The sequence below is a fragment of the Eubalaena glacialis genome, chromosome 1, assembly GCF_028564815.1.
Source record: "Eubalaena glacialis isolate mEubGla1 chromosome 1, mEubGla1.1.hap2.+ XY, whole genome shotgun sequence".
Classification (NCBI taxonomy): domain Eukaryota; kingdom Metazoa; phylum Chordata; class Mammalia; order Artiodactyla; family Balaenidae; genus Eubalaena; species Eubalaena glacialis.
In genome coordinates, this window is record NC_083716.1 from 188,256,947 (window position 1) to 188,273,351 (window position 16,405).

The window sequence follows — 16,405 nt, forward strand, 5'->3', positions numbered from 1 at the left end:
AACGTAGAGACTCATAACCAAAGAAAATGCTTTGGTTCTACAAAACAATTAGTGAATAAATACAAAGTTACACTTCTTTATTTATTAAAATTGTACATGTGTCTTTTTATGCTTCCCTGACTTACGAATTTAAAAAATAATTTATCTAGCCAACTGCCTGTTTTGTTATAAGAGGCAGTTTCCATTTATATGTTTATCAGACACAAAACTGATAGTATAAGATGGTGAAATAATTAGACTTACCTAACATGGACCTCTGATGCAACTTCCATTAAATCACCATCTACATTCCAAGGGAAACTGCTTCCTGTAGCAGTTTCATGTGGTCCATCTTCTTTCTCTGGATTGTGTCCACTGCTGTTACTCCTTGGGTGAACTTTTACTTCTTCAACAGTGTAAGTCTCAACAAATGGAAAATTGAACTAAAAAAAAAAAACCAAAAAATAAATGCAAATAATCTTGGTACTTGCTTTATCCCTAACTGTAATGCAAACTAGGAAAGTTCACTGTGCTCTCACTTGCAAGTAAATATCAATGTGCATGCTCATGTTTTTATAGCTTTGAAACTCTAATTAGTTCCAACTTCTTTGGAAGAAGGAGCCCCTTTTCTGAAGCTTTCTTAGCTCATTTAGATCTAGACGCTGGCAAACTTGTTTTATGACAAATAGTATATGTCTATGAAATTGTATACAATAATTTCCAATAAAAACTAAATCTTTAATATTGGTCTGTTGTTATAGAGGATTTATATAATCCACTGACTTGATTATTGTCAACTAGTTTAACTGATGTAGAACAAACTCTAGAATAAGTTTCACATTTGGAATTTAATTAGGAAGAACTAAACTTATGAAGGTAAAAAGAGAAAGTCCATCCCGTGTGATTTTTACAGGTGTTTGCCTGCCTCATCCTCACTTTATCATGCAACTTGTGTCCATCTTTAATTATGGTTGCTTACTGACCACTCTAGCATGGTACAAAGTCAGCTTCATATTTCAGTTTTTCTTGGCCATGCTACCCAAAGCAACCTACAGATTTAATGTGATCCTTATCAAACTACCCATGACATTTTTCACAGAAATAGAACAAATAATCCTAAAATTCATATGGAACCATAAAAGACCCAGAATTGCCAAAGCAACCCTGAGGAAAAAGAACAAAGCAGGAGGCATAACCCTCCCAGACTTCAGACAATACTACAAAGCTACAATAATCAAAACAGTGTGGTACTGGCACAAAAACAGACACATAGATCAATGGAACAGAATAGAGAGCCCAGAAATAAGCCCACACACCTATGGACAATTTAATCTTTGACAAAGGAGGCAAGAATATACAATGGGGAAAAGACAGTCTCTTCAGCAAGTGGTGTTGGGAAAATTGGACAGCTGCATGCAGATCAATGAAGTTAGAACATTCCCTCACATCATGGACAAAAACAAACTCAAAATGGCTTAAAGACTTACATATAAGACATGACACCATAAAACTCCTAGAAGAGAATATAGGCAAAACATTCTCTGACATAAATCATACCAATGTTTTCTTAGGTCAGTCTCCCAAGGCAATAGAAATAAAAGCAAAATTAAACAAATGGGACCTAATCACACTTACAAGCTTTTGCACAGCAAAGGAAACCATAATCAAAATTAAAAGACAACCTAAGGAATGGAAGAAAATATTTCCAAATGATGTGACTGACAAGGGCTTAATTTCAAAAATATACAAACAGCTCATACAACTTAATAACAAAAAAAAAACCCAATCGAAAAATGGGCAGAATACCTAAATAGACACTTCTCCAGAGAAGACATACAGATGGCCCATAGGCACATGAAAAGATGCTCATCGTTGCTAATCATTAGAGAAATGCAAATCAAAACTACAATGAGGTGCGCCACCTCACACTGGTCAGAATGGCCCTCATTAAAAGGTACAAATAACAAATGCTGGAGAGGGTGTGGAGAAAAGGGAACCCTCCTACACTGTTGGTGGGAATGTAAATTGGTGCAGCCACTATGGAAAACAGTATGAAGGTTCCTCAAAAAACTAAAAATAGAGTTTCCATATGTTCCAGCAATCCCATTCCTGGGCATATACCCAGACAAAACCTTAATTCGAAAAGATACATGCACCCAGTGTTCAAAACAGCACTATTTATAATAGCCAAGACATGGAAACAACCTAAATGCCCATCGACAGATGAATGGATAAAGAAGATGTGGTACATATATACAATGGAATATTACTCAGCCATAAAAAAAGAATGAAATAATGTCATTTGCAGCAACATGGATGAACCTAGACATTATCATACTAAGTGAAGTAAGCCAGACAGAGAAAGACAAATACCATATGGTATCACTTATATGTGGAATCTAAAATACAACACAAATGAACTTATCTACGAAACAGAAACAGACTCACAGAGAACGGACTTGTGGTTGCCAAGGTGTGGGCGGGGGAGGGAAGGATTGGGAGTTTGGGATTAGCAGATGCCACCTATTATATATAGGATGGATAAACAGCAAGGTCCTACTGTATAGCACAGGGAACTATATTCAATATCCTGCAATAAACCATAATGGAAAAAAATATGAAAAAAATTATATATATGTATAACTGAATCACTTTGCTGTAAGCAGAAATTAACACAACATTGTAAATCAACTATACTTCAGTAAAAATTTTTTTAAAATTTAAATTTTTCTTACTTGCCTAAGGAAACTATAGTGAAAAAATATGTATTCTCTGAAATAACTAAGATAGCCAAGTAACTTTTTAGTAGAAATGCACAACTACTCATTTATTTCAGTTTTCAGATAAATGGCATGAGGTTTATCACAAATATATTATCTACATGTTTTTTTCCTTCTTTCACATATAAACCTCGATGAAGCACAGAATTTTAAAAGTTGCCAGAAAACTATTTCCCCCAACACCCTTATTTTGCTATATGTGGAAACATCAAGGTCCAGCAGATCTTACAGTTTATACTGAATAATGCATGGGTTACATGGTGGATAATACTGGGTTACATGATGGCAACAGTTGTTCTATTTGAAGTACAGGGTTAGCAGCCCCCAAGCAACTCTCTGTTGGAAAAAGCAAGGCTCTCTCTAAAACTGCCTAACAGTCACTGCATTAGACTTCCCATCTCAGGTGTAAGGTTTGGGGCCACCCTTCACACTGCACTTGTAAAATGTTCTACATTTTTCATTCATTGTAAAAATAATGTGTTTTAGTTGTTTTTTTAAACATTTTTAAAAATTTTATTTATTTGGTTGTGCCGGGTCTTAGTTGCGGCAGGCAGGCTCCTTAGTTGTGGCATGTGAATTCTCAGTTGCAGCATGCATGTGGGATCTAGTTCCCTGACCAGGGATCGAACCCAGCCCCCCTGCTTTGGGAGCACGGAGTCTTAACCACTGCGCCACCAGGGAAGTCCCAAAATAATGTGTTTTAAATGAGTCAGTGATCACTGGCCATTATGGGTTCAATTGTGTCCCCCGTAAAGATATCTAGAAGTCCTAACTCTTAGTACATGTGACTGTCACCTTATTTGGAAATAGGGTCTTTGCAAATGTAATCAAGTTAAGATAAGGTCATTTGGGTGGCCCTAATCCAATATGACTGATGTCCTGGTTAAGAGAGGAGAATGCCATGTGAAGATAGACACTCAGGGAGAATGTCATGTGATGAAGGGGTCAGAGACTTGAGCCATGCAGCTAAAGCCAAGGAGTGTCAGGAACTGATGGCCATCACCAGTAAGTCTATTGTCTTACATCATCAGTTTTCATGTGCACACTTCACAAAATGAAGCTCCATTCATCCATGCATGCACATTTATTACCTAGGAAGCCACAGACATTGTTAGATGGGACTTAGGGAAGCCAAGAGTGTGATATCACGTGTGAGGGTGTGTTTGGGGCATGAGGAAGGGAAGTTAACAATTAAAGTTGTGATATATATAAGTGTCTTGATGGTATAAGCACAGAGAAATGAGAAGAGGCAAACAGGCTCAGGATATTGGGTGAATTGCCCTCTTGAGCTGAGTCTTAACACAGAAGAATTAGCCTGGAGGTGAAGAGAAGCTCTGGAGAGAGGAAACCACGTTTGCAAGAATACAGAGATATGCCATGATCAAGCATAGTGTGATACTGATGGCAACACTGGTATTTTGACATTTATTTTTCAGAGTATGTTAATGCCTATATTTGATTTTAAAACATAGACACATATGGTGTTATGGGCTGAATTGTGTCCCCCCCCCTCCCCAATTTATATGTTGAAGTCCTAACTCCCTGTACCTCAGAGTGTAACCATATTTGGAGATAAGGTCTTTAAAAGGTGATTAAGTTAAATGAGTCTTTTAGGGTAGGCCCTAATCCAATATGACTGGTGTCCTTATGAAAGGAGGAAATTGGGACACACAGAGAGACCCCAGGAATGTGCATGCACAGAGAAAAGACCAAGTGAGGACACAGCCAGAAGGCAGCCATCTGTAAGCCAAGGAGACAGGTCTTGGGAGAAACCAAACCTACCCAGTCTGTGGTATTTGTTATGGCAGCCCTAGAAAACGAATTCAGTGACCAAAGCATGAGAAATCTGGTAGAGGATGGCAAGAAGCGAGGCTGTGACATAGGCAAGGGCTAGAATACAAGGGGCCATGTATTCCACACTGAGGAAATTTGATGTCATCTTGATGACAATAACACGTTGAAGAATTAGGCAGGAGATAAATCAGATACGTATTTTAGAAAAATCCCTCTAGAATGCAGTGTGGAAGATAAGACCGGAGAAAAGAAAAATCAGAAGGAGGCTACTGGAAGCAAGAAGGGATTAAGGTTTGAATTAATTGGTGGATTGGTTGTGAGGAATGAGGGAGAGGGATCCAGAGTAACTCCAGGATGGTAGAGAGTGGTGCCATTGCCCTTTGTAGGGAAACACGGAAGGAGCACCATCGGGGAAGAGGGCAATAAGGTAAGTAGTGGACGTGCTGGACTCAAGATGCCTGTGAGTTTTATAACCTTCTCAGCACACAGGAAGGCACAGTGGTCCTGCAAATCAGAAAGGAAGAGAGAATCCTTGGTAGTGTGCAAAGTTCAGATAGTGGTTCAAGCAATGGGAAGCAGTGAGATCACCCAGGAAAAGGTATCATGAGAAGAAGGTTACAAACAAATCCCTGGGGAATAACAAGGGTTTTAAACCCCCTAAACAAAAATGATGGTCAAAGCAAACGTAGAAATGTTTTCAATATGAACAGAGAAAACAAAGGCCAGCTACAGGATGGAGTTGAAAGGACTTGAAGAGTAATTTTTACCTCTATCTATTTCACACAGAGATGGGAAACGCAAGATGCGTCACCTACAAGTGGTGGTTTTCAGTACATTCTACAATTGTTCAGATACATGAACATTCAGTTCAACCTGGAAAGATGGTTCAGAGACCTAGACTGTTGCTCTCCCTAGGCTGAAGTGCCGCATTTCCCTTCCTGGATACCAGAACTGCTACTAATTGACAGTGGATTATATAATCTTATATTTATCTGGTCTTTATAATATTACATAATTTATATAAATTTATATTTTTGAACATGTCACCATGAAGGAAAGAGCCTACATACACATGTATATGTGTATATGTATGTCTGTGATTTTTTAACAAATGTATCAGATTAACATTGCTTGAAAGCAGTCACCTTGGGAATCAATCCAATTATTCTTACTATATACCATTATGCAAAACATTTTAGAAGTTCTTTGCAAAAAATTACAGAGCAGTAGCATGGACTTGAATTTTTGGAAAGAGCTGAGCCAATCAGTTAAGCCTAATGAACACCACACACACACGCACACACACACACACACACAGAGGCAATAGTTTTTTTGTATCAAAAGCAAGATATGACTGGTTGAGTACCTGAGAAAAATGGTTATGTCTTGCATAACATGGTCTCCTTTTGAAAAAAATTACTTTCCTACAGATACAGAATTACATTCACTACTATGTCTTTGTCTTTATTTTTTATAGTAAATATCTATTACTTTTAAAGTCAGAAGAAAGCTACTTTCGTAACGAAAAAAGGATGTCTACAAAAATTACCTAAGACATTTGCCCCTTAGGCAATTCCAAAAGAGAACTTCTGTAAGTAATCTGTGCAATCGTGCCTCCCTAAAATAAATATACAGCTTCTCAGGGTAAGTACCTTGAGGTTATTACTCCTTTAAGTTCTCATATTTATTTAATAGAAAAAGAATAGGAAAAGTTTATACCAAGGTAATGGCACTCATTATCTCTTGGAATATAGAATTTTGAGAGCTTTTTATATATATTGTTATCTTGTTTCTATTTTCTGGCTTACAAAAAAAACCAATGAACATGTATTGCTTTGGATTAAGAAAAATAATAAAGTTGCAAACAAAATTAGCAACATCTGAAAAGGCATACATTCCTTTAAAAATCAATAAATCACTGTATTTTCCCAAACCCATATACATAAAGTTATTAGTTAGGCTTACAACCTACATTATATCTGCTTTTGTCCACTTTGTCTCCTTAGAGATTTATATTTAAAGAAAATAGGACTGTATATAATTTCATGACATAATTTCCTAAACATTTCATTCAATTGGTTGCTCAATAAACATTGATCAAATAATGTAGTAGGCAGAGGAGAACTGAAACTTCATGAAGCCTGCCTGAGAAAGTTTAAAATTATAAAGAAGCAAAAATGAGAGCCTTGCAGTGGCTACCTATGTAAGCAAGATTCAGCTGCTGGTCACTGGCTGGATTTACTCTCCTCCTCCCATCTGTTCTCCCCCAACTACATCCAGGTACAATTTTATACCTGTAAGAAGGTGTGAGACTGTAGGGTTTTACGTGCATACTATGTACTTCAAGATTCATAATTTCAGAAATTCACATATTTCTGGATCAGTTTCCTAATAACTGGCTCAAAATGTCTGCCAAAAGAATATGGCTTATAATAGTTATTGCTTCTCTTTAAAACAAATCCCTTAAGAATGGAAATCCAGTTTTATCTATCTCTACAAATAGCACCACACATCCTAAGTTGAGAATAAAATAAATAACATCTATATAAAAGTAGCGTATTTTAAAATATATTTCTGCAAATCTATTTCAATCAATGTAAGTAGGCTGATCTTAAACAAACAATAGGAAAATCCAAAGGTCATAACTTTAGAGGGAGTCTGCTGCCATAAAATCAAGAAGGCTAAAAATCTCAGATTTCACTACTCTTCATTCTGAAGAACAGCTGAGTATGTCATTTTATCCTTAATTTACTTCACATTTCAATATAACACTACATTTTCTATTTTCTCTTTGCACACACACACATAAATGTATATAACCACCAACCCACAATTCAAAAAAGGCCAATCCATATTAATATGGGTGGATACTTTTCAGAATTTGAAGAAAGAACAAATTGAAAAAAAAAAAAGGTTAATGCATTCAGAAGAAAATAAAGCCTTCTTACAAGGCAGGACTCGGTGTCAACTCTGGCAGCATCTCTCTCCCCATGATTAATTGCTTTGCACACAGGTAATCCAAATGGTTTACTGTACCTGGTTTTTAACACTTGCATATCTTTTCAGGTGTTTTATAAATTCTGGTCGAGAAGTGTTTCGTGCAATTATAAGAGCCATGCTTCCATTATTTAATCTGAAATTAAATATTTGTATTTGACATTAAAATATTTATTAAAAGAGTACATCAGAAATTACTCTGTATCATTCCTCCTAACAAATAATGTTTACTAGAAGTTGTAGGCAAGCTAGATAAATCACCATCACATTAAATTTACCTAAAATTATTAAATCATATCTTGCTGTGTTGTCTTTTAAATGAAACAGCCTTTCAAATTAGTTTTATTAAACAACTGACTGATTTCCTTCTCACCAAGCACTTACACCAAGCACTTTTTAAAAAATGAATCATCATGCATCCTATTCACATATCAAGACATAATTTGAAATCCAATGTACTTACTTAGGGATTCTAAGTGTGAAACCATGTATTTTTTTAAAGATGTGTTGTATGATAGTTAATAAATACAAATGGTCTAACAACTAGTTCAACACTCTTTAAAATCTAAAGTGTGATTTAAATATTTATTTATGGGCAGGTCTAAGTGACATAGGAAACCAAATAAATCAGAGGCTCTTGGATGGATGAACTGGAGTGAACAAATGCTACCACACATGTTCAGTTAAATGACTGAACATTTTAATCTTGCATAACTCTTCAGTTCAATATAAGAGGCTGCAAATTTAGAGGTGTGATTTAGTGCCAAAAAGCCACTCACAGATGCATCTAGCTTTAGAAGGCAGTTTGCAGAAATATGTGCAAATGACTTCTAGGCTCAATTTCAGTGCAAATATAAAGTTATTCCAAGAATAACAATGACGACATAAAAAAGAGCTCTTTAAATCTTATGGAACCTCAGGTTAGAGCTGTAAGGGACCTTGGAGATTACCCAGTCATTCACTCAGTTTATGTAGAAGGAAAAGAAGCCCCGAAGTTTAAGTGATTGGTTCAAAGACAGAGAAAAACAAAATAATCACTGGAACCAGAGCGCTTAATCCAGGGTCCACCATTCCTTTTACCCATTACGTCACCTCTTCCCAACTGGAAATAAATAGTACCAAAACATTAGTGTTTTGTGCATTCTTGATTTTTTTTTTAATTAGTTTTTACTGGTAAACATGAAAAGCATTTCATGTGTCTACCTTTCAAAACTTATTAGTAATTGAAACACATGCTATGTGCCTGGCACTGTTCTAAATATTTTCCATACATTAATGCATTTAATCTTAGAAAAATTCGAATATAAAAAAATTAGTTCCTATCAGCAACTTGCACTGAGGTATTTTGAAGTAAATTATACTTTCTTGTGAAAAAATAAATAAAGCTGGGAGTTGAAACTCCTTTGAAATTTCCCTGAATCATTCAGAAGCTACATTTTTGAATACCTTGGTCAGCCGAGGCTCTGATGTAAAGGCCTTTAAAAAAATGGCATGTTTGCTTACAATCCACAGAAGACATCTCTAACTAGTCATCCTCCTCTGAAAAATTCATCAATGCAGATTGAACCTGGAGAGTAAGCAGTGGAATTCCAGGCCAGCTGGAAAATGACTGGAGCAGCTTGGAAGGAGGCATGAATCTACTGCTCCCAGGAGAGCGGGACTACTTCCCATGAAGGTCCTTGAGCAAACACGAGAGTCAGAGATGGCGTAGGGTTAGAGCAGCATTGGGTCAAGTTCTGGAGCTCTAGTCAGCCAGTCAGATCTTCACTTTTCGTGGGGGAAACTACATTAGGGAGGTGCACAGCTATCTAGGGTTTCTGAGGGTATGGGGAGGAAACAATCAGCCTCAATTTCTAAACCACACAAGCTTCAGCACTAGAGATAATTAATGAGACTCTGATATCTGATTTTTAAAATAGTTTCTCTTCTCTAACTTTGGATATTTCCCTCTTTCTTACCTTCCTATCAATTGCCAAGGAAAACATTTTAAATCAATCCCTTTACCAATTGTTAATCCTTCAGGTTAAATATTTTGCAGGGAAGTTGAAACTAATCATTAAAATGATGTTATGAATTGCCAAAGTACATACATAAGTCATTCTTTTATTCCACTTCTGGGGAAAATCTAGAGGTGACGATATTATGCAACATTCATCACCCTTTCTTCTATGCTCTACAGGAACGAAAGAGAAACATTTTCAGACCTATGATGGACAACTACATGAAAAGGATGTGTAAGAGATGGAACAGCTATAGCTTGTGGATAAAATGACATATAAAATGTCTCATGAAAATGTGGGCAGTAGATTCAGATGTACCACAATGCACACTAAATATAACTAAAATGTTTCCTTTGACTAAAAGTATCAATACACACATACATGCTATTCCTGCTAAGGATGTATATGTCTGCACTAAAATCGAAAGGCAGAGATGTGCACAAGGAATACCAGAATTAAATATAATATTCTCAATGACTGGTAAATAAATAAATAAAGCAAAGTAGACATAAAATAACACAATAAGATCACGTCAAAAAACCCAAGGAATATTATTTTAGCCTCAGTGATATTAAAAAAATCAGAGTAAATGATCATTTTTCCAGTATAACAGTTACTCTCAGCCTACTCTGAAGACAAATCCCTTAAAATCAACTCAAAAATGACTACCTCTTGATAATATTCTAGTTAACCAAGAGTTAGCACGGTATTCTGAAAGATAAATGTGGTTTATAGAAAAGTTTCAATGGGGCTTCCCTGGTGGCGCAGTGGTTAAGAATCCGCCTATCAATGCAGGGGACACTGGTTCGAGCCCTGGCCCGGGAAGATCCCACATGCTGTGGAGCAACTAAGCCCGTGCACCACAACTACTGAGACTGCACTCTAGAGCCCACGAGCCACAACTGCTGAAGCCCGCGTACAAGAGAAGCCACCACAATGAGAAGCCCGCCCACCCCAACGAAGAGTAGCCTCTGCTCACCACAACTAGAGAAAGCCCGCGCACAGCAACAAAGGCCGAACTCAGCCAAAAATAAATAAATAAATGAATGAATGAATGAAAAGTATCAATGATTCAATAAAAACGCTTACTAACCTGGTATTAGGTGCCAAGCCTCTAGGTGCCACTGAACACAGGCACGGAATTGCCATAATGCTGACATTCAAGAACTGACCCTGGATCATTTGCCACTGATCATTACAGTCTAAAGGTAATGGAAGGGATTGGTTACTTTCCCCCACCAGAGCAAAATGTCAATAGAGCCCTGCTCAGTCCTCAAGGAGGTAACTTCATACTCACCAGATTTCGGAGATCCCTGTGCCCTCCTAAAAGTAAGAAAACAAGACAAAGAAACATCACATCACACACAAAAAAATAGCATCTATTAAACATGAGATGATTATAGAACCCAACATTATATATATTAGATTCAGCAGTAAGGAAAAATATGTGAACAATTCTGTCACTGCATTAGTTGCTGATTCATTGATTCATCAGTAACGATGATTTTCAAAATTTCTTTTAAGACTAGAGCACTTCCTTTGTGTGGCTTTGAGTAATATTTTTATTCCACATTAGAAATTCTCATGAGGGCAGAAACTATGGATTTTGTTTGTTTGTAGGCGTATTGTATCCAAGGTGTCTGGCATACAGCAGGTACTTAATAAACAGCTATTGAATGGACGGACGGATGGATGGATGGATGGATGGATGGATGGATGGATGGATGGAGTGAATAGTTGTTTCTGAAGACAGGTGCCAAACTACATGGCCTAATAGAATCTGCAGGACCCCATGATTCTATATTCTTCACTAATATGATAGAATAACAACCAAAGATCACAAGTCTAATAAATTGTTTATATCAAACTGTTCTATGCTTTAAAGAAAGATATAGACTCCTGTATTACTTTGAGCTTTTCACTTACCTTTCTTCTAAGTCCTGAGGGTCGTTAAATGGTAAAAATGATATTTCACATTCCTCTGGCCTAAAATATAATGAAATTTGTTATCAGCACTCATTGACTCTGGGATATGAAATTTGGGGTTTAAGAAAAAGAGACTTACCTAAGTTTTGCCAGTGCCTTAATGACAGCAAAATCCATACGTTGGTTAGGGGACATCCATCGATGTTTTTCTGCCAGAGCCAAAGCTCTTCCACCAAAGCCAAACATGGCTGAGAACCCAAAGCGAAGAAACTTGCCAGTGGTGCTGAAGGTACAGACATCGACCGGTTGTATGTGCCCTTGAATGTTATATTGAATATTAGTCAGTCAGCAAGTAAGTAGAGCCAGGTGTCAAAATGGCAAACATAGGAGAGCATATTTATTTATTCAGAGAAGAAGAAGAAAATGTCAGGCTACTTTATACCATAATATCCTATTTTCTCTTCCACTCTCACTACCTACAACTACTGCAATTGCCATTTATAACTTTTTCAGGTACCAAGGGAAGAGACACAAAGTGGTAAATTTTGCAGCTTACTGCTATTTTAAACAAAACATGGCTAAGGAAGTGAAGTTGAAGTACATGTGCAGAGTAAACTCAGATTTAACACATTTGCATTTATTAGAGCTTACATGCTTTACATCAGTTGAGATAATAAAAGGTCTAGTGGAAGTACACTGGCTAAAAATTTTTTTCTTGTGCTTTTTTTTTCTTTTAATAACTAGTCCTAGAGTTTTGGTAGTCAAACAACAGTACCTGATATATTTAATCAGTATGCATGGATTTTCTTGACCTGGTTATAAAATTGTGATCTTGAACATTATTGTATTTTTTTCTATCAAGATTATAGTAAAACTTCACTTACTACTCTTCATAGCACCTGTATTCTGAAAAGATCAGCAGTCAAAATAGTGAAGCTTTGCCTAACTGACTTTTGGTTTTTAGTCAAACATTTCTCTGCTTTGAGAGATAAAGAATCTGTCTTAGACAAGCCTGACAGGTATAAAATAGCCTTCCTTATATAAATAGAAACTTCCTTATAAAACATAAACTTCTTTGGAAGAATTCTTACCCATTATAATGTGCAAAGTTGCAGTTACCACATGAGAAATTCCATGAAGAGAATGTGCCAATACGTTAGTAGATCCTGCCAAATCAAATTTAAAACATGTATGATCAGTATAGCAAACATTTTAAATTAACCATTTGCTCTTACTTTATAGAGATGTCACTATGTAACGTTCAAATGAAAAATTAAATGGAAGTTTATAAGTTTTTGTTCACATCATAGATGCACATTGAATGGCTACTGAATTATTATTTAACCTTTAAATAACTTAAAAATTAGGAAACAAGTTATAGTATCTACTTGCTCACAGCTTCTTCCATCATGAATGTCTGTTTTCTACCTGAAAAAGTGCTAGTTATATCAAAGTCTGCTCCATTCAACTTTAATAAACAGGCTTCTAACTTCTTTACCAAAATGAGTGCCAACAGCATAAGGATGGCTCTGGAAAGCAGAGACAAATGCATAAACACAAAAAAGCCAAATAATAACTAAGAAAAAAGTATAAAATCACTATAAAGTACAAAAGATATGCTTTAAATACATTTTAAAGCTCTCAACCAAATGGAGATCCCTTCTATTATCTGAAAAATGGTACCCTAGATGAAGAAAACTCTTCATTCCATGGTATTTGCCATAGTATGAGAATCTGTATTGAGACATTATAGGTTTCTGATTTCCATAATCACTAAGATAATTTAAGATCCACATGAATGTTTCCCACCAGCCTACAGAGAGAAAGAGCTTTCTCAAGTCAGGCCCCTATATCTTTTGTGTGTGTCTGAGATCTTGGGGTAAAGGCCCGGTTTCGAAGGGGAAAATACCAGCTAGCCCCTGCCATTCCCAGGAGGTAAAAAGCATTTAAAAATTGAGAAGCTACATTTTTCTTGATTTAAGTCCAGTAATAGCCAAGAACTGTGAAAGCATGGATGTACTGTGTACAATAGCTATCAATGCAAAGGCCAGCTAATCAGGAACTTTCCTGTGTGGTCATATGTAATCCCTTCGATTTGTGTCACTTTGAACGGATGTATTATGCTTGGGCTGCTCAGTTGGAGAAGCTGAGGCAATGAAGCCATTATCAAGCAAGACTGTCATTAAAACAATAGTCATCGTGAGGTACCTATCTAAGCATTCATGATTTCCAGACCTCTAGTGAAACCAATGCAAAGAAACGTCCCCCTTAACCAATTGGTAAACTGGTTTTAACTGATTCATCAAACGGTAGTTTATCTTCTGACCCTTGTTACTCAGAATATGTCCCACAGCCCAGCAGCAATGGCCACACCTCCGTGTTTATTACACTGTTGATTCTCAGGCCCCACTCCAGACCTAACAAGGCATAATCTGCATTTTGTAAGATCCTCAGGTTATGTATATGGAGAGGCCCTCCTCCCGAACGTATGGGTCAAGGGTCAGCAGCATCAACATTACTTGGGAGCTTGTTAAAAAGGGAAATTTCTGGGTTCCACCTCCAACCAATGGAAAGGGAGTAGCTGGGAGTGGGGCCCAGGTGCCCATGTCTTAGCAAGTCCTCCAGGTGATTTGTATGCACCCTAAGGTCTGAGAAAAAGTGATCCAGAAACCTGTTCCTCAGTGGATCTTTACCAGGAGTCAATTACCTAGGCTTTTCCAATTATTCTTTGACCCTCTACAGCCTGCCCTTTGGCCGTCTAATACTAATGAACTTGGAATGGGTGGGGGGAAAAAAGCAAAAACAAATCAATTTTGCTTCCCAATCAGATTTATGGTAAAGGTTTTGGAGGAGGCCACGTAATTAGAGTGAGATATTTAAGATTATCTATGGATTACAGTACTCCATGAAACACATTTCCTCCATTACTATGGTTAATTAAGAGTAGACCATAAAAGCATTCCTCTAGAAAGACTATTAAAAAACAAAATGTAATGTTGTCATGTGCAATAGAGAATGACACACATCATGACTCAAGAAAATAAAGACCATTTATTCCCTGTGAGTTTGAAGTATGCTAAGTATGCCAAAGCACAAATCCTCTTAGAATGCTAGACATTGCTTTTTTATTTCCATGTCTTCTCAGGCTTTGCAACTTTACCACTTTTCTTTAATTCCACTGAACTTGGCAGTGATGACAGACATGACCAGAAATCAGAAAATCATTTTAGTCGTCTTCTACTCTGCTTGACCTGTACCTTAATCCTTAAGAATGTTTTTAACACTCTGAATTTAAGAGGAAAGTTCATGAAGAAAGTAGATGTAAAATTATAAAACTACAGATTGCTCCATATTTTTGTTTGAATAATCTAAAAGAGAACAATTTCCAGAAACAAAATGGGATCCATCCAAAAAGATATCTACATGCCAAAAGAACATGCTGTTCACATAAATAAAAACTATGTAATTTTAGCATTCTCACAAAAGCTATAAATGTTCTACCTCAAGGTAAACATTTTAATTAGCCTGAAGTTATTTTTCTTACCACTACCAGCAACTTTGCTCACCACCGCCTCCCCAAACCTGCTAAAATGTGCCACATCCAATGAGGAAGGACAGAAGTAGCAGCTCATGTAAAGCATGACTGATAGAAGAACCAGGCAGAAACTACAGAGGCAAAAAGAAAAAAAAATTGTCCTTGGAAGTGCAAGCACTTCTGCAGAACAATTAACTTAATTAACCAGACATCATGAATATTCATAAGGCCATTAATGTCTCCCACATCCAAACAGATAAATGTGATGTAATGACTTCCTAGTCAAGCATATCTAAAATTCTCATGAAAACTGCACCTACACTTTGGTTCTTTGCCTGAAATATCATAGAAATTAACAGTCCCTTGGCAATATTTTATTCTCCTCAAATTAATTGAAAAGCATGAATTTATTTATGTGAATTCTATAGAAATATATGGTTCCCAGTCATCAGTATGTGGATTGAGCCTTGTTTTACAACAATTGGATTGCTTTTTTATTTTTATGTCCTCTCTGGCTTTTTTCTCTATCCTCCCCCTCATCCCTTTAATCGGAATCTCTCTGTATAGTTCCTTAGCACCCAGTTCCCATAGCAACAAACACCGTTGCTAATGGCCAGCAGTTCAAATACAGGCTTCCCCACATCTGATCCATCTGAGTCTGACCATAATTCAGCGGCTTAGTCTGTCGGCTCAGTGGAGTAATTTACTAAACACTCTCCCTCTGGGTGTCTCTCTCCAGGAGGCAAATGGCTTCAAAGGCAGACTCTCTTCTGCGTTAGCTTAGAAATTTCCTGCCTAGCTCTTGTTCCCATTCATTATCAAAGCCCTGACCAGACATAGAGTCCTCATATTAAATACATCCTGCACATGACTTCCTCCTCCTATTAGGTGGAATCCACAAGCTAGAACTCTATACAACCACTAAAGTTTTGGCAACAGGCTGTATCTTCTAAACAAAAAGTATTCCAATGGCATTTCTACATATCCACTGTATCTAGAAAATGCTTTCAAAATCAGAAATATGCTTTAAAAGTATAATGCTAATAAAACTCACTGCTGTTCCTTTAAAACATCGGAGTTACATATTAAAATGTAAGCATAACCACCAGTTTTTCTAGCTAGCTATTCACTTTATGTCAAATGAAGATCCGTGGGGACACCCATCTTTCCACTTTTGATGCAGAGCAGTGAATGAGTGACTTCAGGGGTGCAAGTACTAAGGAAGAGAAACAGTGACCTAAGCACATCCACTCTGTACAGAGGGAAATGTTGGGAAATTTCCACCATTACAGATGGCACTTCTAAAGTGACACAGAAAGGTCAAAGTGCAGCCCAAATGTATCTTTTTGAGTTGATGCATTTTGTTCTCTTCTACCTAAGGGGGTCTTTCTCAC

General features: G+C 36.9%; 1 protein-coding gene across 2 annotated transcripts in view; it reads right to left on the minus strand.

Moving 5' to 3' along the window:
- CERKL (ceramide kinase like) overlaps nucleotides 1–16,405 on the minus strand; it is a 129,692-nt gene that overhangs the window by 694 nt on the left and 112,593 nt on the right. For both annotated transcript variants that reach the window (XM_061202837.1, XM_061202828.1), the window contains 7 exons: nucleotides 12,568–12,642; nucleotides 11,616–11,793; nucleotides 11,477–11,536; nucleotides 10,848–10,873; nucleotides 10,644–10,752; nucleotides 7,590–7,686; nucleotides 244–422 (listed from right to left, as the gene is read on the minus strand). In XM_061202837.1, the coding sequence (XP_061058820.1) occupies nucleotides 244–422; nucleotides 7,590–7,686; nucleotides 10,644–10,752; nucleotides 10,848–10,873; nucleotides 11,477–11,536; nucleotides 11,616–11,793; nucleotides 12,568–12,642 (724 nt within the window). The remainder of the gene's footprint in view (nucleotides 1–243; nucleotides 423–7,589; nucleotides 7,687–10,643; nucleotides 10,753–10,847; nucleotides 10,874–11,476; nucleotides 11,537–11,615; nucleotides 11,794–12,567; nucleotides 12,643–16,405) is intronic.